This window comes from Pristis pectinata, chromosome 15, assembly GCF_009764475.1.
Source record: "Pristis pectinata isolate sPriPec2 chromosome 15, sPriPec2.1.pri, whole genome shotgun sequence".
Lineage (NCBI taxonomy): Eukaryota > Metazoa > Chordata > Chondrichthyes > Rhinopristiformes > Pristidae > Pristis > Pristis pectinata.
Window position 1 is genome coordinate 32,123,535 of NC_067419.1, and position 25,321 is coordinate 32,148,855.

The 25,321-nt window shown below is 37.4% G+C and overlaps 1 protein-coding gene across 1 annotated transcript in view; it reads left to right on the forward strand.

Annotated features, from left to right (window-relative positions):
- otogl (otogelin-like) overlaps nucleotides 1-25,321 on the forward strand; it is a 117,066-nt gene that overhangs the window by 12,888 nt on the left and 78,857 nt on the right. The window contains exons 5-22 of the mRNA XM_052030706.1: nucleotides 236-390; nucleotides 476-597; nucleotides 2,627-2,832; nucleotides 4,715-4,842; nucleotides 5,719-5,825; nucleotides 5,942-6,048; nucleotides 7,358-7,483; nucleotides 8,967-9,075; nucleotides 9,339-9,385; nucleotides 9,993-10,138; nucleotides 14,832-14,964; nucleotides 16,463-16,640; nucleotides 17,976-18,100; nucleotides 18,227-18,439; nucleotides 20,974-21,139; nucleotides 22,473-22,547; nucleotides 22,839-22,882; nucleotides 24,241-24,412. Of these exons, the coding sequence (XP_051886666.1) occupies nucleotides 236-390; nucleotides 476-597; nucleotides 2,627-2,832; nucleotides 4,715-4,842; nucleotides 5,719-5,825; nucleotides 5,942-6,048; nucleotides 7,358-7,483; nucleotides 8,967-9,075; nucleotides 9,339-9,385; nucleotides 9,993-10,138; nucleotides 14,832-14,964; nucleotides 16,463-16,640; nucleotides 17,976-18,100; nucleotides 18,227-18,439; nucleotides 20,974-21,139; nucleotides 22,473-22,547; nucleotides 22,839-22,882; nucleotides 24,241-24,412 (2,359 nt within the window). The remainder of the gene's footprint in view (nucleotides 1-235; nucleotides 391-475; nucleotides 598-2,626; nucleotides 2,833-4,714; nucleotides 4,843-5,718; nucleotides 5,826-5,941; nucleotides 6,049-7,357; nucleotides 7,484-8,966; nucleotides 9,076-9,338; nucleotides 9,386-9,992; nucleotides 10,139-14,831; nucleotides 14,965-16,462; nucleotides 16,641-17,975; nucleotides 18,101-18,226; nucleotides 18,440-20,973; nucleotides 21,140-22,472; nucleotides 22,548-22,838; nucleotides 22,883-24,240; nucleotides 24,413-25,321) is intronic.

Consider the following 25,321-nt stretch of genomic DNA (forward strand, 5'->3'; position numbering starts at 1 on the left):
TCTTCTTGCCAGTTATAATAATGTAATTTTGTTACACATAAAAAAACAGATTCACGTTATTTACTTATTGATAGTTGTGTATTTAATAGGTTATCTGCATTAACTATTTGAACTCAGGGAAGCTGTTCACTCCATAAAATAATAGGTTGCATAAGTCAGACAAAAGGGGCAGAGACCACTTTTCAGCCCCAGCAAAACTGCTTATAATCAATTATTTCACTTTGTATTTCTTTAGTTCCAAATCTTGGAGAGGACAGAGAAGGAATATGCAAGTCATGGGGCCAATACCATTTTGAAACTTTCGATGGTCTCTATTTTTATTTTCCTGGGAAATGCTCTTATATTCTTGCAAAAGATTGTAGGACAACAGAGCCTCAGTATATGGTGGAGGTATGATGTAACTGAGTCCACTGAGCTATTACTTATCTTGCCACACAGGTGCTTTTATCTCATTGTTTTGTTTCTGTTTATTTAGGTCCACAACAACGCAGAGTGCACATCTTCACATTACTCTTGCTCAAGGACTTTAAGCTTATTTTTTCCAAATGAAGAGGAAATAACTATTCTTGGTCATTCAGTTAAAAAAGGAAGAATCAGGTACTCTTCGTACCAAAAAAAATCTCTTCTGAAACAAACAAATTCCTACTGTACAAATATGCGATAAAATTGCAACACACTCAACATCACTATCTTGCATGCCTATAAGTTGGTAAGGGAGGAAAATTTCCTCCTCCTGAAAGACATTGGCCAATGATCAGTAGCTAGGTTTCTGAATATTAGTCCGATATCTTAACCACTTAATGAAAAACAAAGAAACTTCAGATGCTGGAAATCTAAAATAAAAGCAGAAAATGCTGGGAACATTAACATAACCACAGGTCCATTAGCATTTGTGGAAAGAAAAACAGTTAACATTTCAGATCTGGCACCCTTCATCAGAACCAAGATCTGAGGGAATGTTTCTCTTTCCAGGGATGCTTTCAGGCCCATTGAGTTTTGTCAGCATTTTCTGTTTACATAACTAAATCGCTTATGTCACTATCTCCCATTCCATACTCCATGGAATGGCAGAGGAAGCTTGAGGAGCATTTAGGAGCTTCTGGTTCTGTTTGCTATGTTCTTCTGATGTTCTTCTGTTTACAAGTACATTTATCTCTGATTTCTTGGAGTCTCTGGAGGGTTTGCAGTCCCATCCAACAGACAGAGGTCCATTGTGATCTGCCAAAAGTGATGGAAGTAAATATCACTTGGCCTTCCACTGATATTTGCAGTTTTGGAACAATTTTTGTCTTCGTTCTGGTGAGAGAGACAAAGCCCAACATTTACAGAATTTCCTCTATTTCACATGGAAAATCTCAGTGATACCCACTTGTGTTACAGGACAATGGATTGATAGAAAGGCTATCAAGGTAAATATTTCAGGAGTAATGTTGTCACAATAAGTATTATGTTCAGGCGGGACAGGTTATTTGAACTTCATTTCACTATATGATACTTGTTTTGTTGATTCAATTTATTTTTAAAATGTTTGTTTAATTTCTTCAGTACAGATAGAGTAGCTATAGTATTATTTGACACTTGAAAACATTGTAATATATTTGCCTAGAAATTCTATCATGGGACCTTAGTCGCCCTCTCCCTTTCCTCCAATCCCCTACTCTGTGAGCCGTCTCCTATAACACCCTTCTTCCTGGTCTTCCCTCCCAAACATTTAGCCCCTCTCCTCCCAACCCCAATCTTGTTACATTTCCTCTGTGATCATCACATCCTAGAGGACAGGGAAGGTGTTGATGGCTCTGCTTTTATTCAATGCATTAACTGCCCAATGGAACCCAACAGTGGAAAAAGAAATTAGGAGAATCTGTGTTGGAAACTCTCATGTTTTTGCTGTGGCCTCTTTTATCTGGGGGACCATGTCTGGATTAGGCAGAAGTTCCAACAGACCATAAGGTTGTGGTTCTGATCCACTATGCTGACTGATCCATTTAATATTGCACTTTGTCCCCTCAATGCATACTGAGTTTCAGGAAGGCAGGAAATTTAATCCAAAAATTCAACTATCATTGATCCTGTTCCAAAGAAAAAGGATTGAGCCTACAGAAATTGTATCTCATTAAGGAGTAAATATGTCAGTCCAGGACTTAACAGTTTTGGTTCCCACCACAATTTGTGGATCTCATACAGTATAACCTTAAGGATTTTATCGCAGCAAGTATCCTGAATGACTTCTAGATTCTCAGGATCCAAGTGTACTCCATACTATGCATGAGTAACATTGGACATCTATTATTTATGACAGGCCATTAGTAGACCTTAGTTATCATTTCTGGATGGTTCACCTGGACACAGGGACATTATTTGCGCAATAATTGGATTTAATATATATCTGCTACTGTTAAATCACATTAGTAGGTTGATATCAGGTGGTATAGGGATCAGTGAATGTTATTGACTGGATTATTAAGTAAATTTTATAGTACAAATGAAAAGATGTAGATTTTATTAAATGCGAGTTTAGACAAATTGAGTATTTTCTCATTTCAAAGGGACTTGTGCCTGTTAATCCATTAAACATAATTAGCATAATTATTCTTTTATTGTAAACTTTTAAATATCTTTCTTTTAGATTGCCCTTGCCTCAGACTATTGGGCATGCATTCTTTGAGCGTCTGGCTGATTACATACTAGTGAAGACAACATTTGGATTTTCCTTGGCATGGGATGGGCTCTCTGGTGTTTATATCAAGCTTACAGAGGAACACAAAGGCAAACCCTGTGGTCTGTGTGGTAATTACAATGGAGATATGTCTGATGATCTCAATGCAAGTTATAGTAAGTAATCCTTGCTAGTTATGCTCTCCCTTTCTTAATGTCCATGCCTCCATCCACACTCCCTTCACAGAAGATTAACATTAAATGTGTGATTGCTTTTGAGTTAGCTGCAAGGAAATCTGTGATAGCAGAATTCTTGCACTCTTAACAAATCTTTACACTCCATTCATTTTGTTTTTTGCCAAAAAAACTATCATTAGGACAACTAGTAGGTTTTTTTTGCACTGAAGCAGAGCATACCCTAATGGACTGACTAAGGTTTTGATCTCAGCATATGGGGAAAGTGCAGGAGAAAGCCTGCATTCTCAAGCTCAGGGATGGTTGAAGATCAGGCATCAAGGTGACATTTCATTCAACATTAATAGAAAGGCTATTTTTTCAAGTTGTTCTACTATATGGTTGTATAAACCCATTAAAAATAGTTTGAATCATGGTATAGCTAAATCAGAACACTGAGAAATTTGAATGTTCATAAAACATGCTGACTCTGAGTGCAAAATGAAGAATTTTAAAATCTTAAGATAAGTTATCTTTTTTAGTCACATGTACATCGAAGCACACAGTGAAATGCATCTTTTGTGTAGAGTGTTCTGGGGGCAGCCCTCAAGTGTCGCCACGCTTCCGGCGCCAACATAGCACACCCACAACTTCCTAACCCGTACGTCTTTGGAATGTGGGAGGAAACTGGAGCACCCGAAGGAAACCCACGCAGATGCGGGGAGAACATACAGACTCATTACAGACAGTGGCCAGTTCTTACTGGACGAAAGCCCACAGAATTCTGGTAACTGGTCTAATATCAGTAGTCCAGAAATGATCACAGGCAGTGTGGAAATAAAAATCTCATACAAGTACCATGCAACATGCTGTTTGAATTTAGATGTGGAAAATGTGTAATATTAAGTGGATCACCTGATAGGTGGATAAGAACCATGTTCTTAGGTCTGTGCTTCGCAAAAGAACAATTACAACCAATCAACAGAAATCTGGAAGGAAAGAAGAACTTCCATTTACATGGGACATTCACAACCTCAGACCATCTCAAAACCATCATAGGAATTGAAGAATTTAGGATGTCATGCATGTCATAATACAGAGAAATGTGAGTGCAAATTTTCTGTATAGAAGTATTCCCTAAAGGATAATGAGATACATGTCCAGGTTATCTATTTTAGCTAAGTTGGTTGAAGAATACAGTAAATGTTGGCATAGATAACAGAGGAAAGGTCCTGCTTGTCTTTGAGTTATGCCAGGGATTTTTTGTGCCTGCCTGAGAGGGTGGATAAGGTCTAGGATAATGGCCTGAAGATCTAACATGTGTCTTCTTGATTGTAAATGCACACAAAAATGAAACAAACATAAAGACAGTTCTGGTGTGGCATTGTAGAAAAGTATAGCTGTGGACCAATCTGTCTTGTATAAATATAAATTTTATTTTTACATTATAGATTAATTTGAAGACCTAGATATTTGATTTAGTTGTTGTTTGTGTAATTGCAGTGCTTTACAAGCTCAGAGACTAGAAAGGTGCTGGCAGCAAAGTAAATAACCTTGACATATGCAAACTAGGGTCCACAGATCCATGAGCGTCCACAGAGTCATCAGATTTTATCAAAAGCTCGGGTACCGTGAGCTTAATGCTGAGAAATGGTCATCTTTATGTTCAGTATTTTTCTGCTTATTCATATTTTGCTTGCGATGGTTTGTACTTTGCTTTCTGATTTAATAGAACTGGTTTATTTTGTGTGCATGAAATTTTCTTGCAGAAGTTAGGACTTGGGTTGTGGAAGCGAGAGTGTACCAATATCTGCAGTGACTTTTCTCACAGTAAAATGTAATACATTGTATTAACCTCATGATAATACACCTATTATTTCTGCAGGTATGCTGACTGAGGATGTTGCCATCTTTGGAAACAGTTGGATGTCACAATCTCCTTTTGATTCCCCATGTGAATCTGTTCCATTTGATTTCCCTAGTCCATGTCGGTACAAAGGAGCAGCAATTAATGTTAGTGCCTTCTGAATTACTTCACCATTATAAAGGCCCAGGACCTCTGCAATCCTGAATAAGAATTAATTGCATATTAATACTGCATTGCAATATTGTATCTAAATGCTTGTTTGTCTTATGTACTGTAAATATCCATGATTCTGTAGTTTATAGTTCAATTCCAGCATTGAGCTTAGATAATATTGTGGAGTTTCTACTGCGGAAAGAACATTGTATGTTCTTTATGAGACTAATGTAGATTTACTGGGACAACTCCAATATAGAAAGCTAGAGTATTGAAGAGACTTAAGTACTGTATTAGATCCATTGTAACAGAAAGGCTCAGAGTTAACTTAATGGACATTGTGATTTTTGGCTTGTGAGGATCAAACCTTCCGACGTGGAAAATGGATGAAACTATTCAGCTCTTTGAACATGTACCACCATTGAATTAGATCACATCCAGTCTGCTTTATCTGAAATTCACTCATATCATTGTTTGACAAAGATATATTGATTTTTGTCTTGAAATTTCAATTGACCCAATTGACCTTGGTTCTGATTTTAAGATTATGCACCTACAGCATGACCCCTGCCTACCAAGCCAACCAGGCACAAATTGACAAAGTAAGGCTCTACATGTTATTAGTATATAATTGAATTAGCAAATGGAATGCTTTAATCTTATTAAAATAAAATAATGTTAAACATGTAAGAAAGAAATTAGCACTGCATGCTGATTTGCCTTACATTTTACAACTGACAGTTATAGTCTGATCACAATATTTGACTTGACAACTAGGTGGTATAAAGTTTATAACAATTTCTGTACAATTGTTTTTGAAGAATATTGAAGAATATTTATTCAGTGTGGTTCTTTTCAATTTAATTCAGGATATCATTGCAAAATGTGAAGTTCTAGTGGGTTTCCCTTTTTTTACTTGTCGTGAAAATGTTCAGCCTAATTCATATGTCGCCAGTTGTATTAATGATCTGTGCGAGTAAGTAATCAATTTGTAACCAAATTTATTGCTGTTAATTGGAGTAAAATGTTACATATGCAAGTTAATATGCTAAGTTGTTGCATGATAAGTAAACTTACTGTTCCATTGAACAGGATGGATGATACAGAAACTCATTGTCGTGCATTAAAGGAGTATGCCAGGGCATGTTCTCATGCAGGCTACCCCATAACAGACTGGAGAGATGATTTTCCTGCTTGCAGTAAGTTAATTTTATTGTTTTACATTTAATTGCTTTTGACTTTTTAAACACACTTACACAATATGACCTCTCACAGTTTCATAAACCATTGAACGAAGTGAATATTCCAGAAAAAATATAGAGCAAGGTTTTTTGGCATCATTTGTAAAAGGAGTAGATTTTGCTTGATCCTTTAACGCAGTGTAGAGAGGTATAATTTGAGATAAATTGCAAGACTTTTTTGGGCATGTTTTAGTTGCGAGGGAGCCTATTGTCAATCTGTGGTGATTGGCCAGACAAATTTGTGGAGCTTTGGGGCACGCCAAGAAAGAATATATCAGTAACCATTAATGATGATCTGGGCAGGCATAAGGTCTGAATTCTCCATTTGAAGTTGTAGTCAGGTCTCACCATGCAGTCTGTACTAATGACCCTCCAGGATCTTGTAACAGGCAAGCACTAATGTCTTGGCTCAGATGGACCATGCCTATGTGGTTTGAGGACCAACATCCATCACACCTCTGACCTCTTGGATTGACCAACATGGAATCTCAGCCTGAGAATGGGCCCAGGCTAATATATGGATCTAATTATGAGAAATATTATTTTCTCTAAAATCGGAAAGATCTAGCTTTGAGGATAATTTATTATGGGGCAGAACTGTGTGCACTGTTTTGAAAGGTTAATTTGTTAATCAGAAGTTTCATGAGTAGCCGTTTCCTCACATCTTTAATAATTTGCTAAGTAATGGTGAAGATTTGATTTGCAGCTTTAATGTTGCAGTGTATCCATATCCATGGACATACTGTCGTCTCTGAATCTGTGTATGGACACAGTAGGACAGGAGCATCAGGTGATGTGCCTGCTTTGTAACAACATCATAATGACTGGATCACTCAGTCCATAGCAAGAGCTTTAAGAACTAACCTCTTCAGATGTATGCCCGCTTCACCTCAGTGTGTTTTTGAATGCATTATGAAATTGATTTACCATTGTAATAGTTCTAGAAATCCATTTCATTCCAACTTGGAGCACATCTGTAGCCCCGTTATTTGAATAGTGGGAAACAGATTCCCAAGGTAACACTAAACTAATGTTTTCTATGGTAAAGATCAAAGGGAGAATGTCTTTCTATAATGAAGAGAACAATTAGAAACAATGTGCACCATTTTAATTGCAATAGTGTCACTCATAGATGACGGAATGCCATTTTTTGCACTGTGGTGAGAGATGTAAGGCATTGCACCATGCTCTTCATTTTACTAGTTCTTATTTTCTTTAAATTGTTCTGCATCAAAACTTTTTGTGTTGAATCTTTACTATATTTCAGTTGATCAATGTGAAGATAGTTTTGTTCATCGTGACTGTATTAGTTGCTGCCCACCTACTTGCACATTTGAAAAGGAGTGCTTGGGGAGTAGCTTGTACTGCCTAGATGGTTGTTATTGCCCTGATGGTAAGAACATTTACTTTTTTTAATGTCAATTTAAATAGAAAGTTTCTGTCTTTCAATACCATGAGCAATCTCTGACCAAGAGTGACAGGCAGGTTACTTACATGTGTCTGATAGTGAAAGTGGGAGAAAGACACTGAGTGATGTAGCTTGATTTTGTATTTTCCCTCTGTATACTTTTGCTGCTCTCTAAATTAATTCAACAGCCTAGATGAACTTACCATAAGGGAAGTTATGAGATTGAATTCACATTAGCAATATATAGTAGGATTTCTTTTAGTTTTTGTATCTCTCTGAAAAGGTAGCATCAGTTATTTAGTGTCAATAATTTTATTTCCTCACCACTAGCAGAAAGAAGCTGCAGTTTTGGATGAAATTCTATTTTACTATTAACACCTCTCTACACTTTGAATGCCACTTTATGCTATTAACACCTCTCTACACTTTCAAATATGGTATTAAACCAAGCATGAAAACTTAAAGTGATAAAAATACACAGTGGGGTCTAGAGTTTTCACTAAATTGGTTTGAGCTTTTTTGTGATAGTTGGTCAAAATCAGCACACTATGTCCAAGCCATGTTCAACTTGGAATTTAAATTGCCCTCAGAACTGATTGTCATCAGAATGATCTATCCACTATTGGCATTTTCTACCCTTTGCACTGGCCTTTGAAAAGGTTCAGAAATTAAGCTAGTTCTTTTGGGCATAAGGGAATGTTATAAAAGCTTTTGAATATTATTAATATTCTCAGAAACTTACTTGTATATGCCAATGTAACGAGGAACCACAACGTGTTCTATATCTTTGTTAGAAATTTTATTCATGTATTAAAAATCCTTCCTCTCAATCATGGTAGATTGACACAATGAATTTTCTTTTGATGAACACACCTTCAGCTGTTCTAATCAAACTCTGTCAGATTTCAATGCTTAAATATATTAAGGATTTTTTTTATTGAAACATTCTTTTAAAAATATATCTTTTAAGATACTGGCTGATCATATTGGACCTTTGGCATATTATGTTCAGCAATATATCAATAAATTTGAGTGCAACTTATACTCTTTTCATTCTTTACATCCACAAAGAAAATTACTTCTGGATATTAGTGGAACTGGTGTGAATTTTAGCATTTCATATTTTGATGAGATGTACACTGTTTTACTTCACAGTAAGAAATGATCATGTGAACTAATTATAAGGATGAAGTTAATAGCTTTTGGTTAAGGTGAAAGTTGAATCTAACTTTGCTTGGAATATAAGCATATCAAAAATATTTTTACTACCTTCACCAAATTTACTTCAGTGTAAAGAAGGAGTATAAAATAGTTCATGCATGCAACCGCACCCATTGTGCATGGGGGATAATGTATAGTCACTAAACATGAGCACATGGAAGTTTCTGCAGATTTTCCAATAGTATCCTCTGTGTCAACTTAAGAAAATAAGTAATTATTTTGTGTGCTCTCTTCTAATTTTGTTTAGGACTTGTCATGGAGAATGGAACTTGTATATCAGTGTCTAATTGTCCATGTATATACCATGGCACAGTCTATCCTATAGGATCTCATTTACAGGAGGGCTGCAATATGTGGTACGTTTCTGTATAGAAGGTTAACATACTGATGCCAAATATATTTTGAGAAATGGTAAAAATGAAAAACAGCAGCACAGCTTTGCCTTTTAGTTGTGTATCAGCTTTTTAATTGATGAATGCTTAAATGATTTTACAGACATTAAATATTTTTCTCCATTTTTTATTTAACTAATTCATGGAAATTTTTAGATACATTGATATATTTTAAATCATATATAGTCATTAAATATTAATAAAACTAATTTGTTTAATACTTGCAGCATTTGCAGAGGTGGTGTTTGGAATTGTACAGACAGTGATTGCCCAGGTAATACGCTTCCTATGTACGATTTTTAATTATCTATTAACATGTTGATAACATACTCCAAATCAGCATAAGGTACCTAATTGCCTGATCAGGTAGATTAATAAGGAACAATAAGTTTAAACTATCCTATCAAATTTGGTAATGAAGCAAACTGATTTTTCTTAAGTTGGTGCTTTAGTAGCACTCCCACTTTAACTCAGAGGTCAGAGGACTGAAATTTCTCACTCCAGAATTTGATCATCTGATCTATGCTAACAGTCCAGAGCAATACTAAGGAATTGCTTCTTTTCGATTGAACATTAAATCAAAGCTCAGTGAAACAGTTGAAGGAAAGGCGTAATATGCAATAGCAGTAGGAAAACTAAGAGCTGACATCGTCCCATTTCCCAGGCAAGTTTTATTTCACATGAAGACAGAGTTTTACAAATGGTCATTAATCTAATTTGATTTTTGGTGGTCTTCCTGTGAGAAAATTGGATTCTCATCTACTTAGCAGAATATGATTATTCCAAATTATTCATAAGCTGTGAAGTGCTTTGGAATACCTGAGGATATGATAGACTTGAAATTCCAATATGACAATGTAACAAACACTCCTTTCTTTTAGCTGAATGCTCAGTCACAGGAGACATGCATTTTACCACCTTTGATGGTCGGATTTTTACATTTCTTGGCACGTGCCAGTACATCTTTGCAAAGAGCCACAGAAGTAACAAGTTCACTGTGACATTACAAAATATGCCTTGTGGTCAGGTAACAGAACAAACATTATTTTTGTGATTGAAAAGTTATAAATGTAGCATTAAAAATTCTATCAATAGTTAAACTGCATGTGTGTACTTTTATAATTTGACTGTTGGAAATAAGAGAGTAAAATGTTGGCATGTAAAATGAACACTATCAAGCCAGCTAGTTATTGTAGATTTTGCAATAGAGTCTCCAGTTCACAGAAGCACTTTGTATTCTGGTCAGTTGGTAATTTCCAAGACACCAAAGTTGTCATCTATTTCAAATAATTTTAAACTGAATTAGTTAATTTTGTAATTAAATTACTCTGAGCTGATGACTCATGATAACCATATTTCTAAATATACTTATGTTGCCATGAATATGTTTGAAACCTTTGGGTAGGAAATTCAAACATTCCAAACAAATTAAGAATGTATCCTTTGATGTGTTGAAAGACATAACATTTGGTTTATTGAAATACAGGAGTAAGGTGGAATGCATTTCTGAGCTCCCTTAATGCTGTGAACACCCTTTGTTCTACGTAGGCATGACAACATTCAAAAGCAAGGGAGCAGAAGCAAATAACAAATCCGTGTGCTTTGTCTGCACTGGCCAATCCCTCAAATGCCTGTTCAGTTTTCTCTGGAGATTTTCCATATCTTCTGCCTGCACTGGCTTTGGGCAGTCCTTTTGACAAATTCACCAACAGGAAAATAAACAGCTAAAGCACAAACCAAGAGAAGGCAGGCTACGGTATGTTGCATGGGATTCAGATTGAGGATAGCTTGCTGAAATGAAACTTGTGGGCAGCAGCTAATCATTTCTTGAGATGTGCAGCTAAAAGGGTACAGCCTAATTCCTTGGGTATGAGAGAACAATGGTATGGCCACACAATTATTGGTGTCTACTGACATCCAGCAAAAGGTTTGTAGAAGTATAAGGTCAGTTGAACAACCTGTGATGGTTCCTGAAGAAAAGAAAGCTCAAGAAAGATAGCAGACAAGAGAATCTGGTCTGTTAGTACCTATCAGCTCAAATACTTTCTTTCCCCTGTGAGTTGGTGGAAGTGCAAGCTGGAAACAGGAGGGCAAAGCACACAGGATATTTGGGAAGTTGTTTTCAAATATTCATTTGTCAAGAGATAGGTGTCACTGGCAAGATCAGCATTTATTGCCCACTCCTTGAGAAAGAGATGACAAACCTCTATGGTCCTTCTGGTGAAGAGACTCCCACACTGAGGTAGGATGGGAAGTTCCAGGATGATGAGGGAACTGCATTATATTTCCAGGAGAGCATGGTGTGCCACTTGGAGTGGAACCAGCAGGTGGCAGTGTTCCATGCACCTGCTACCCATGTGCTAAGTAGTAGAGGTTGAGGATTTGGGAGGTGCTGTTGGAGTAGTCTAGATGAGTATTTAGAGTGGCTGTTGAGGTACTAGTGAAGTGGACAGCTTTGTCCTGTTGAGCTTCTCTGGTTGGCTTTGGACTCATTAAGGCAAGTGGATACCTGACATGCTTTATAAATAGTGGAAAAGCGTTGAGGTATCAGGAAGTGAGTTACTCACTCCAGGATACCCAGCTTCTAACCTACCTTTGTGGCCACTGTACTTTTGTGGTGATCAGTTGGTGAACAACAGGACAGATAGTATATTTTTCTAACACAAGGACTCCTTGGCACTCATTGTTTAATTGAAATCTGGAACGATCTCTCCCAAAAAGCTATTGAGGCTAAACCAATTGAAAGCTCGAAACTGTGATTTGATTTTAGTCATTTTCCCTTTAAGCTGTGGGTTTTCTTGGCTAAAGCCTCAAAATTTGACTTTCTGCAGTTGAATGATTCTATTGTCCTCATTGCCTTTCCCATGACAAGATGAACCTTAAACTGTGATGGTGCCAAAACTGCTGTGCCTTTGACCTGCTCCATCATCTCCTACTTGTTACTTAATATGAGACCTAATACCCCGCCTTTCACATAGGTTCTTTGACTCATTGCTTCCTGCAACAATACAGTATTGTGTCTATGGTCATGTTTGCCCTTCTATTGCACTCATTTCTTTCTACTTCCCAGTTTATACCTGATAAATTGAAGTCACTAATATCAACTGCAAAATTCACATAGTCTACAAAGCTCATTGCTTCCCCTGATCTGATGAAAGTGTCAAGAGTTAATTTTCATTCCTTTAGTTCTCTCATCCATATACAGAGGGTTCTAGCACCTGGATCAGATAAGCTTCACCTTCTGGTACATCTCTGGTCTTTATTCATTTATTTATGTTCAGATCCCAAGTATTTCCTCAAATGATGGCTTATTAAAGATTAGTTTAAAAAGTTGTATGTTAATATTATCATGGTACAAATCCTCCTTGTTGTCCATTTTTTTCAGAGATGATATTGATCATTGGAATTGCACGAATTAACTATAGTTCATTTATTCTTAAATTATATTTTATACCTTGGAATTAAAGACTGAGTACTTAACAGTTGGATAACTTGATGCCCCTTGTCCTTAGCTGATTCTAAAGTAACTTAAACCAGATCAATGGAATGATAAGATTACCCACAGCACGAATGATCAGTTTCTAATTTCCACAATGAGAAATCCTATTACTCGGCTAGATTTACTTACAGTTTAAATAATGTAAGGGAATTCTTCAAAATTGCATGTGTGTACTATGAAGTTAACATTGTAGGAATCACAACAGTGTTCTGTACAATAGTGGTTACCTTAAAAGTTCTCATGAACGCTACCTCGTTATTGCTTTTCTTTGCACTATTTATTTATTTTTTTGTAATTTATAGTAATTTTATATCTTTGCACTGTACTGCTGCTGCAAAACAACAAATTTCTTGACACATGTCAGTGATAATAAATCTAAGTCTGATTTTGTCTTTGTTCCACAGTTGAGAGCATATGTGAAAATATAGGCCACTCATTTTCATTGAATCACAAAAGCTTGTGGCAGAGAAGGAGACCATTTGGCCCATGGTTTCCATGCCAGCCAAAAAATCAGCTATTTAGTTTTACTCCAAGTTTGCTCAGCCTGCAGCCTTTATAAGTTATGGCCTTTTGAGTGCTCTTCCAGAGATCTTCTAATTATGAAGAGGGTCTCCGCTTCCACCACCCTTTTAAGCAGTAAATTCCGCATCCACAGTACTCTTGGGGTGAAAAGAAAGTTGCTCAACTTTCCTCTAAACCCTCTACCAATTAATGACTTGAATCCATATCCTCTTATTATTGGCCTCCCTGATAGGTGATGTAGATCCTTCCTGCTTACTCACTCTAGGCCTCTCTTAATTATATACAACTCAATTAAATCTACCCGCAGTCGTCTTTGTTCCAAAAAGAGCAATCCCAGCCTTGTCAGTCTTGCCCCATAAATATTATTCTCTAATCCCTGGAAACACCCCAGTAAATCTCCTTCGCACACTTTCTAGAATTATCAGATCCTTTCTGTAGCTGTGGCCTAACAAATCTTTTATACTGTTCCAGTGTGATCTTCCTGCTCTCATGGTCTCTGCCTCGATCAATAAAGGCATATGTCCACCATGCTTTCTAATCCAGGTTATCTACTGATTTATCAGTCCTGACACAGGGTCTTGACCCGAAAAGTCCCTCTGCCTCCACAGATTCTGCCTGACCAGCCGAGTTCCTCCGGCAGTTCATTTTTGCCCCAGGTTCCTGCATCTGCAGTTTCGCTTCTGTCTTATCTACTGACCTGCTGCTTTCTCACCTGCCACTCCAAACCTCTATTCCTCCACACTTTTTAATATTTTATCATTCGCCATGCATTCCCTTCCCTTGTTTGCCCTTCCCAAATGCATTACCTCTCATTTCTCCATGCTGAATCCAACCTTCGCACTTTCAGTGAGTGCAAACAGTGGCTGATTCTTTTCCCCCCACACAATCTTAGCAACTGAAGATAAATATCCACTTAAAATTTTATTGCCAATTTTTTACTTTTAACTTGACACTAGAAATTTGAAATTCAAACAGGAATAATAGAAGTATAAGGTATCCATCATCTGAGAAAGAAAAAAAACAAGTTAAAGTTTCAAGTGTACACCTCTGTCTCCAGTCCAAAGCTATCTGGCATAAGCTCATAGTCATGCATATCAGCACAATATGGAATCTGCCTCAATGTCTCTGAACTTCATTTTACTGAAGTTGATGGAATGAATTTGGGAGGCGGAATTCAACATGCTGCACAAGAAAATGTTTCTCTTTCTCTCTGAAGCTATTCTGATGAAACACTTTCACCCAAAATGTGTATTTCTTTTCAAGCAACTTAATTATCTGCAATCAATTTCTAGCCTACATTCAATTTTCTTCATAGATTTAAAAGGGTCCAAGAATATTGTGTCCAAGAATAATATTTAATCATGGGTTTAATAAAATTACCACAAATAAATGAATTGCAGGATATTCTAAAATGAAACATGCTTCTGTATATTTAAACAAAGTAGTTGCTGAAATCTGTTTGGTAGTGCTGCCTAGAAATCCGTTTCCAATCAGAAACACTAAACGCGTTATACAGAATGGCTGTGTGTTGTGCCCTCCTTCCAAAGACAGTGGAATCAAATTTCAGAACTGCAGCACATTGTGCAGGTAAATGCTCCTGGCCACAGATGAATTTCATAAGCTCTTAACGTGAAGTAAAACAACATAAAAGCCAACTTCAAGATTACTGTGCATCTCAAATAATATTTTATGTTTGCAGAATCTGGATCACAGTTGCATTCAATCAGTAACCTTGGTGATAGAAGGTGATACAAGTAACCAAGTAACCTTAACCAGAGCGGGAGAAATCCACCTTGGCATCCACCAGGCGATTAGCCTGCCATATAACAATGGTATTATTATTATAGAAGCCTGTAAAAGGGGAAATATCAGCATTTCAGGCAAGAGAGCTGTACCTTATTTGTCAAAATAACTTGTTATGTTTATAGCATCTCAAATAGACAGAATTAATATTAATAGTGCAAATGTACCAGAAGGAAAAATAATTTTGCTTTGAATGAACGCAGTGCAAAAGAACATGTATCACATCTAACTCTCCCCTTGTCTAGTTGAGTTAACCTTTATTGCCACTATAGCCAGAGAGTGACTTACACCTATAGCTCATCAATCTTATTTACTGCCTGTGTGCATTCACATCATGTACTTCAAATGCACCTTAAACCACCTGGCATTTTTTCACTGATCCCTCCTTTTTATGAACTATTCTCTACCCTGGTGCTTTACATGTTTTCCAGTGTTTTATAAACATTATCTCTCCTCTTAAATGTTTTATCCTGATACTTATCCCCCATACGTTGCATCATTAATCTAAGTTTCATAGCGGCAGATGACACAGCCCCTCTTAGCGTTGCAAATTAGCTGTGCAAAGACTACCAACATGAGTCAGAGTCGTACAGCACAGAAACAGGCCCTTCGGCCCACAGTGTGAATGCCGCCTGTTTTACTTATCCAAACTAATCCCATTTACCTGCATTGGGTCTGTAGCCTTCTATGCTTTGCTGATTCAAGTACTTGCCTAGTGCTTGTTAAGTATCATGAGAATGTCCATGATTACTGAATTTTGGCAATTGTGCCCAGTTGAGGTAAAGCAAGTGTTGGTTATCCAGGGATGTCTTTGTCATGTAGTGCAACTGGAGCATAATTATGACTGGATGTAGCACATTGCTGAGGAATAGATGGAATATGTCTTCATACCCACAATAATATTTAAGTATTGCTCCTGTCTCTTTTATGCTGATATTTCCCTGTGACATCAAATGGTTGCAATGCACAAAGTACATGTAACTGAGGCAAACCTGCATAGAAAACCTATGTTAATAATTTAGCTATAAAAGATAATATTATTTGGCTTTTTTTGGTCCATTTGGGCAAAGGTAACCCCAATTGGCTCTGTGATTCATGACTTGATGGAAGATTTTACTATAACGAAACCTTTTGCTTTTTGGTTGGCATCCAACTAGTTGGATTGTTCTAAAATGATTGTGCTAGCTGACAATTGAAAATTCTGATAGAAATAGTCTACAACAGTTAAAGGTGAGAAATTCATTCCAGTTAGTAGTGCTAAGTGTGCTATATTAGCAGCAGTGCATTATACACAGCAAACTTCTACTGTGTAATGCATTTCATGGAGCACATTTAGTTCTGCCAACTCAGGGATGAATTCCTAGCAGAGATCTGACTATTATGTTAATTGAGCTTGGACTGTTTAAAGTAATTCCATACCTATTGCAATGTTACACCTTAATATATCTTGTTAAGTTTGGCTCTGGATAAAACGTCAGCACTCAAAATAAAATGCATTTTGTAAAATTTATATCTTGTTACTTACAGGAATAATTGAAATCCTTAGGTTGTCATCTTTATTTGTACAAGTGAAGACAACCTTTGGTCTCTCAATGAAGTTTGATAATGAAGGTGGAAGGCTGTATCTCCAGGTTGACAGCAGATGGAAGAGGAACACTATGGGTCTGTGTGGAACATATAATGGAAACTTACGGGATGACTTTCAGTGAGTTCATATTGCTGATTCAAAATTATTCATGTTTTACCCTAAATACAAAGTTTAAATAATATAAAATGTGCCTAGAAATTCATCCCTGGAAGTCTGTTGTGCTAAACGCACTTTGTATGTGTGGGGTGGGTATGAACAATTGCATACTAACAATGGAATGGTATATAGACCCAGGTAATGAAAGGCCAGACTGAGCTCAGCTTGGACTTTGAGGTGACTAATGAGGCCCTTGTGGGAACCACAGACACTTCCACAGATGGAGCAGGAGGTAGCTGACAGGGCAAACAGTGGGTTGTTGGTGAGGTTGTTTGCTCTTTCCACTGGTTATGCAGGACACCATGTGCTGCTGATACAATGATATGGAAATTCTCAATGCCATTCCAAACGTTCTTCCTCCACTTTCAGCAGTCATAGGCAAGGAATTCCCAAGATTCAATGATGAAGTTGTATTTCTTTAAGAAGGCTATGAGCACATCCTTGAATCTTTTCATTTCCCAGGGCCATGGTTTCAGCTGAGTCAAGGCCTGGCTGCCACAGTCATTCCATGGAGTGAAGTGATGAATGAGCCTCAGCAGCAGGATCCTGATGGCTTGCAAAAGTTAAAATAGGGCTAAACTTTACAGATGTGGTTTGCTTATTGGCCTAAAACATTGAATGGTACTTTTCATTGTTTTAAATAATTTAAATTAATAAAATGATGATTAAATGAAACATTTGAGAATAGCTTAAATAAATTTAATTATAAAATAATTTAAAATTACTTACAGATAGCTTAAGCTATTATAACTCAATTCAGAACATCAAGCTAATGTAAGATTAAGAAAAAAAACAGAATCTTATCTTCTTAATCAAGGTCAGCAACTCCAGTCATCCCTGGATAAAGCTGAGGGCCGATGTGAATCGCATCTGGCCCCTCAGCTCGCTATGATTGTGCATGGTCCCTGGACTCAGTGTTGCGGGTCTAGTTCATCTCTGACTGCTGCATTTCACTACGCAGGTGCAGAAGTCAGAGACGAACTGACTCGTGAGGAGGATGTTACTGGCAGTTCATTGCGGAGGTGAGTATGCTTTGGTCCAAAGCTAAACAAGAAAGTGTTATGCTTGAAAATAGTATTAATGGAAATTTTGCTCATTGATATTGGCGTTAAACATTTGAATGATTAAGCAATCCAATGCATATCCACTGCAGACTTGTTCAAATTACACACAGAACTGTTAGTGCAATTAATCTCCCAGTATGTGAGATTTGTCCATTTGGTTGTTTAAGATTTCTTGGATTATCAGTTTATTTATTGATGAGGGTATGTCCTAACCATTCCCTCTCACTTCTAGTTCCCCTGTAGGTATGATTGAAGGTACGCCACAGTTACATGCCAACGCATGGAAGATTTCATCAGCTTGTATAACTCCAGTAAATATTCCTTTAGTTGATCCCTGTGATACCAACCAACAAAATGGTACCTATTTTAATTGCTGCGAAGTAGTATATTTGCTTCATTTACTCAATTCTATCTGTAAATATATGACCCTAAGCTTCTAAAAATCCATTATTTAAATCTCCTTTTGTATTATTATGCATCCAGCTTTATATTCATCCACAATGTGTGATATTCTCAATCAAGAACTCTTTGCACCATGCCATACCTTCGTGAATCCCAGTGTCTATTATCAACAGTGTCGCTATGATGCTTGCAAATGTGGAAGTTTGTGCATGTGCACTGCCCTTGCACACTATGCCTATCTTTGTGCCAAACACAAAGTTTTCATTGATTTCAGATCAGAGGTGTCAGACTGTGGTAAGTCTTAAAGAGCAATTTTATAATAATAAAACAGCAAAGTGAGTAAGGTAATGCTGCCCTTTGCTTTCTTTAGTTTTGATATCCTGATGGATGCCTTTGGTGCTGAACTGGAACATTATAAGCACAAATTTTTCACTTAATTCACTTGGGTCATTTGAAAAATCATTGTTTACTCAGCTCCTCAATGATCATCACGCTGTTGTTATATGTGTTCCAGAGTAGGGAGAAGGAAAATGATAATGCTGTCTACCTTAATTCAACTGCTTTGTGAATTGGTTTAATTTTGAAGGGATTGAGGCTAGCGTATGAAAGCATTTGGCACAAACAATTGAATGTGACTTAAAAAGGGAGAAGATGAGACAAAACTGAGGAGAAAAAGCAAAAATAAGGGGAGACGTTACAGATGTGCTCGGTTATAGATCTAAAAGGCTGTGCCAAATTATAAGATACTTCACATTATTTTAAACAAGTTATGATAAATGAAAACATCTGTAATAAAACTGTAGCTTTTGTTTCCATAGCACTGCTTTAAGTTATTGAAATATGCAAATATTATTTAATTTTTTAATATGCATTCAAAAAATTTGATTGCCCGTTCCTAGTTGCCCTTGAGAAGGGGGTGGTGAGCTGCCTTTTTGAACTGCTGTAGTGCTTGAGCTGTGCTTGTACCCACAATGTTGTTAGGGAGAAAGTTCCAGGATTATGACCCAGCAGAGGTGAAGGAATGGCAATATATTTCCAAGTCAGGGTGATGTGTGGCTTGGAGGGTAACTTCCAGATGATGGTGTCGCCATGCTTTTGCTGCCCTTGTCCCTCTGTCTGGTAGAGGTTGTGGGTTTGGAAGGTGCTGTCTAAGGAGTCTTGGTGAGTTGCTGCAGTGCGTCCTGTAGACAGTACGGACTGCTGCAACTGTACACCAGAATGGAAATCAGCTGTCTGTTAGAATGGAAATCAGTAAAAGAAATTGTTGACAATATTTTTCTCTTTTGTAACTACCTATTTGATGGCTATCAAACAGGTAAGTTGTCTCTAGATAAGTTACTGAGGGAAATATTTGAATTGTGACAAGAGGACTATGTAAGATTTTGCTTGATGGCTCCATCAAAATACATAAAATGCACATCTTCTTGCAATTGATTAGACTTTCTCAGAAGGGTGTTTCAGATCTAATAAAGATCGTTACCTGGCGATTCATCCCCAGGATGGATTTTCTGGTGTGTGTCTGCACAGCTGAGTGACCTTCTCCCTCAGGCTGTAACTTGCCATGAAAGTTAATTGACAGTTTTGGTAGTTCATAAAATATGTCACAAATAATTACTAGTAATTTATACATTTTTTGTTTTATCTAATTCCTACTATTAGAAGTTAAAGTGAGGAGAAAGTAGAAAATAGAATGCAGGATAAATTTCATCCTCATTGTAATAATATTTCAGAATATAAAATTCGATTATTTTTTCTTTTAGAAAACATGAACACATTTGAACTTGAATACACAATGGAATTAGATGATTGACTTTATCACCTTAGCCATGGTTTTAGCTTTCATATACTCTGAGGCTGAGTCAATTGCCCTGGGAGTTTTTTTAGCTTTTACCCTTTCAACAGTAAGAAATTCGCCTTTGGTGTTTAGTGTTAAATGCCTGCAGAAGTATTGTCTGGTAGTTGCACTCAGCTCTGCACATGTGGTTTTATTGAGGTGAGCACAAACAGTAGGTGTTGCTTGCGCACATGTGTAGCGACTGTCCTCCTCACAGTTTGCTAACCTCCTATGATACAAACGAAAAGTCAACAATAAGCACAAGGGCTTTAAAGTCGATTATAATTATTTGTAACTAAAATGTACAACTTCCTTTCTTTTGTTTATTTTGTGTTTTCTCTCCATTTCTGCTGGTTTATTTGGGCAGTATACCTCCTTGAAAGGCCTAGCTGTTTCCCTCTCTGAGCTGGGCTCCTTTTGTAAGATCCACGAGGATGGCCTAAAGATGATTTCTTTCTCATTTCTTTCTAAGCTATTGGCAAGCATCCGTGCTCCCTCCTTACCAGTTACAATATAGCCGAGACCAAAAGTTCAGTAGAAATGCAGAATCAAAGTTGAAGTGTGTGAAACTGGATTTGGAAGCTGAGTACTACAAAAGGGCCATTTCCTTATTATATATTTTGTACTTGGGGCTGCGGATGAATTACTGCCCTCCAGTTCATGTTTGTTTTCTGCCTTTCTTTAAATAGTTGCTTTATTTCAGAGTTTGAATAATGTAAAATTGGTACTCGTATTTATATTTCTTTCTTCATAATTTTATTATGAAATAGGTCATATGACCTATCAAGTCTATGCCAGCTCTCAAAGCAATCCCATCGACCTGCTTACTTTCCCTGTAACCCGCACTTGTTTAGATTATTTCTGGCTCCCAAGTGGAAACAGTGTGGTTAACGTAATAATGCATATCATGAAGTTTTTTTTTGTTGAGATGTGCACTGGAAAAGTTTGTTTTTGACATTTTAAATAAAACTCTGCTTGTATTTCTTCTGTACAGGTGTCATGTGTCCGGCTACCATGCTGTATCACACTTGTTCTTCCTCTTGTGGTCGGACCTGCCAATCACTTTCTTTATATGAAGTTTGTGGTGATGATTGTGCCGAAGGCTGCAACTGCCCCAATGGAACATTTTATGACGAAGTAGTACGACGCTGTGTAACAGAGTAAGTTTTGTTCTAATCTGTCTCAGTGCATCATTAGTGTTCAATGTTAAACTAAAGCTCTTTATCACTTTGCTGTGTCAGGTAATTCATTTACCCTGGAGCAAAATACTGCAGATGCTGAAAACTGAAAATAAAATGCTGGAAATACTCAGGAGGTTGGGCAGAATCTGTGGAGGAATAAACGATGTTAACGTTTCAGGTGTTCCATCAGTACTTCCTGCATTTTATGTTTCACTTACCTTGGAAGCTCTTAATACTAGCTTCAGTGCACTATTCTGGAGCAGTTTCATTCAAACACTAAATACAAAGCCAGAGATTATTGGGTACATTTACTGCAGTACCTGCTCGATCCACTACAAAGTTACATCAGCCCTATATCATTGTCTTATTACATCACAATAAGTCCTGAACATATTATTCATGTTCGCCAAACTCAGCGACTCCTCATCAGTAAGGGAAGAGTCTGCTAGAACTTTCAGCCTTGATCCATTTCCATGACCCACCACCCTTTGGCTGAGATCCAGCCCAAGATCCTGGTCTCACTGATGTTTTATGCTAAATGGGACAAGATGGAAATGGGGGAATAACTGTAGATTCGAGATCTCCTGCATGGCCATAGTTTGAGGTCTACTGGCTGTGTTGGGAAGGAAACCCAGAAGCCACTTATGACCAAACGTTGAGAAGAGAAAGGAACAAGCAGTCTTTGATCTTCAGATTGGGATTATCACAGACTATTTAGTTTATGGAAGGCCCAGCCACAAGTTTCAGTGCTTTTATATGCCTCTGCCTGTCACACAGTCTTGGTCCAATCCTGTCCAATTTGGTGGCGTATAATGAGAAAGGAGACACATAAAGGGTCTGCTCACTTATTTACTCTTAACTGCACTCAAGTACTGAATATTCTTTAGTCAGAATGAAGGGGAAGATGTCTTTTATAATGAGAACAAAGGGAATCAAGAGTTGCTGTTTTACTGAGAATGCTGAACACACATTTGAGGAATTAGAACCAGTCTAAACAGTTGTGTTGTTTCTGTGTAAATATCCCTCATTGACTGTCTCTTCAGAACACAACTATTGCCTTTTAGCTGGACTGCAACATGGAACTGACACATTGTGCAATGCACCAAGCATAAAAGTCTACGGGATGGAAACATGTTCCCCATTATAATGTTTGACTTAGTACTATATGTCCACATGCAAGTGAATTCCACTCCAAAAATTCAGTTCCATTGTAATTTGTTTTTTTTTAGAAGTTTATATATTACAATCTTCAAATTTTTATGTCTTCTATAAATAATAAAATGGTTCAATGTCTCCTTTGTGCTTCTTTCAGATCGCAGTGCTCCTGTCACTTTATGGGAGGAATATTTCAGGCAGGAGAGGTCACATTCAGTAACTCGGGACCATGGTATTACAGCTGTTCTTTGTTTGTTGAAGATTGCTATTCAAATTCTGCTATTCAGTTCACTTGTGCACTTGATGTAGTTTGATATGAAATTGCTTAAACGACTTTTTCAAAATGGGCTACAATATTTGTTTAGATTACTTTTAGATTTGTGAGGTGTAATTATTAGATTTGTTCAGTTTGTAGTGAACATAATTTCTAACACTCTAGGTTGGCTATAGTAATTCTAAGATAATCATAAAGGAAAGGTGAATGTTTTCCAGAAGAGCTAATGGGATTTTCCTTATTTTCCAGTTTGTGCAGGAATGGAAGGGTAGGATGTGCTCCCACAGAACCAGGTATATTAGAATTAGCCATCATTTTCATTAAAATACATGAGATTTTACATTTGTAAGGTGAATCATGTTTACAGGAAATGTTCTCCTGCTATCATTCTTAAACTCATTTTGAGCAAATATGTCTAGAATCTTCAAGGAGATGTTTATGCATAAGTATTTGTCATTCAGGGTTATAGTTTTGAGAACTAAAACACAACATTAATATGAAATCCATGTAACTAGATCTTAGAAATCCTGGTCCAAATGCAGCTTCCATTAAAATTACTATTTCACTGTTGAATAAAAAAAATTGCAAACAGTGACAATCAAACAATTAGTTTTAGAACCATGTCCTTATTTTGTTTGAGATTCCATAAGGGAAGATCACCACTACCCACAGAGGCCAATTTTTCATGTTTCGTTTTCCTTGCTTCTGGGAAACACTTTGTCCTTGGATACAGATGAGACAAAGAAGGTCTGTTCAGGGTTTACAGCCTTCAGCCTTTTAATATTGTCTGGGTGGGTAGAATAGAAAGGGAGAGGGCAGAGTTTTTGGATTTGGCTGAGGAAAAATCAAAGATCAGTAATGCAGATGAGACAGGCCTTTACAAGAACCTGCCTCCTCAGTTGCTGCTGGTTGGGATGGATGAGTGCCTAAACACAAGGTTGTTTATTAGGTGTTGGCAGGAAGATCCTTCGACATAGCAGTCTTCAGTTACTGAAAGCAAGCAAAAGGCCCTGAGCTGAATTCTATCACTGTGTTATCAGGCTTTCTGGTTTAAAATCACGGCACGGTAGCGTAGTGGTTAGTGTAACGCAATTGCAGGGCCAGCAATTGGGGTTCGATTCTGGCCGCCGTCTGTAAGGAACTTGTATATTCTCCCCGTGACTGCATGGGTTTCCTCCAGGTGCTCCAGTTTCCTCCCACATTCCAAAGACGTACAGGTTAGTAGGTTAACATGGGTGTAGTTGGGTGGTACAGACTTGTTGGGCTGGAAGGGCCTGTTACCATGCTGTATAAATAAAATAAAGTTTTAGAGGATGTCCTCATTTTTAAGTCTGGCTTGTCCATGGGATATGCCTATGACTGGGACTACAGGTATATATAACTAACAAACCAGGATGAAATCCACTCAATCTGATTTGCATCCAAGGGGAGAGCGGAAGAAAACCAGCTTGCATGTGTTCAATTTCTTTCAGATCACTTCTAAATGGTACATATAACAGAGATTATTTATATATTTAATTCTAAGCATAAGAATTAGAAATGTATCCCTAGTCTTAATATGTTGACCCACTTGATAAGGTAATTTGTTTTAATAACTATCCCTTTGATTTGTGAACTATGTTAAAACAAGCATCATTTCGATTTTATACAGAACCTGAACCAGGGGTGTGCCCGAACAATAAGAGATATTTTGACTGTAGAGATCCTCAGCCTGGCCTGCCTTGGACAGGAGCAGCATGTGAGGTCACGTGTGAAAACTTAATGATGAACATTACCTGTTCACCCATGACACCATGCATTTCAGGTTGTGTTTGTCCTCCTGGGTAAGTGCTTTGAAATACCAACATAGACACATAAATCTGAATGCTTACCGCTATTTTCAGATGTCAATAATTTGTATAGCATCATTATGACATATTTGCTAGCTCTCCTGCTTCAGTGGCAGAAGCTTGTGATTTAACTCCAAAGGTTTACACACAGAACTTTAGCCTGGCATTCCACTACAGTACTGCAGGATAGCTGTACTCTGAGGTACTTTGGATGAAATTTTAAACTGAGGCCTTGTTTGTTCTCCCACCTCATTCATCCTGTGGTACTAGTTCGAAGAAGAGCACGGAAGTTATCATGGTTCTCCTGATCAATGCTCATCCCTCAGTCAACATTAAGATAAGTTTTCATATTTTCATATTGCAGTTTGTGGGAGTTTGTCGAGTGCAAATTGCCTGCTGCTATTTCTACATTACAATAATGGCCACACTTCAAGAATACTCTGTTCAGTGGAAAGAACTTTAAGGTGTCCTGAAGTCATGAAATATACTTACTTTTGTAATGGATTAGTTTAGGAATGTCCACTTGTCACAGACCACTGTATTGTTGCTGTCTGAGGCACCAGAACAGGTGGTGAAGATCCTCAAAGCAACCTTTTTCTTTGGAAACTGCTTGCTGAACAATGAATTGCTTTATTGCAGGGAAACAATAAGGGATCCAGGTATGATTTTAGTGGGAATTTTGGTAGGAACCAATCTCCATCAGTCTTCCTTCAGCTCAATGACCTTTTGCCAGGAGCAACTCTGTGGAATGCTTTGGGGTGTTGCTCAATGGTAAATGTATGATATAAATGCAGGTGCAGTTAGTCATTTACAAAAACAAGAGGTGTGGAGAACCAAGAGATTATTGTGAACTAGAGAGGTGTTGGAATAGTTGTATTGTATTATATTTTTAAAAAAAGAAAC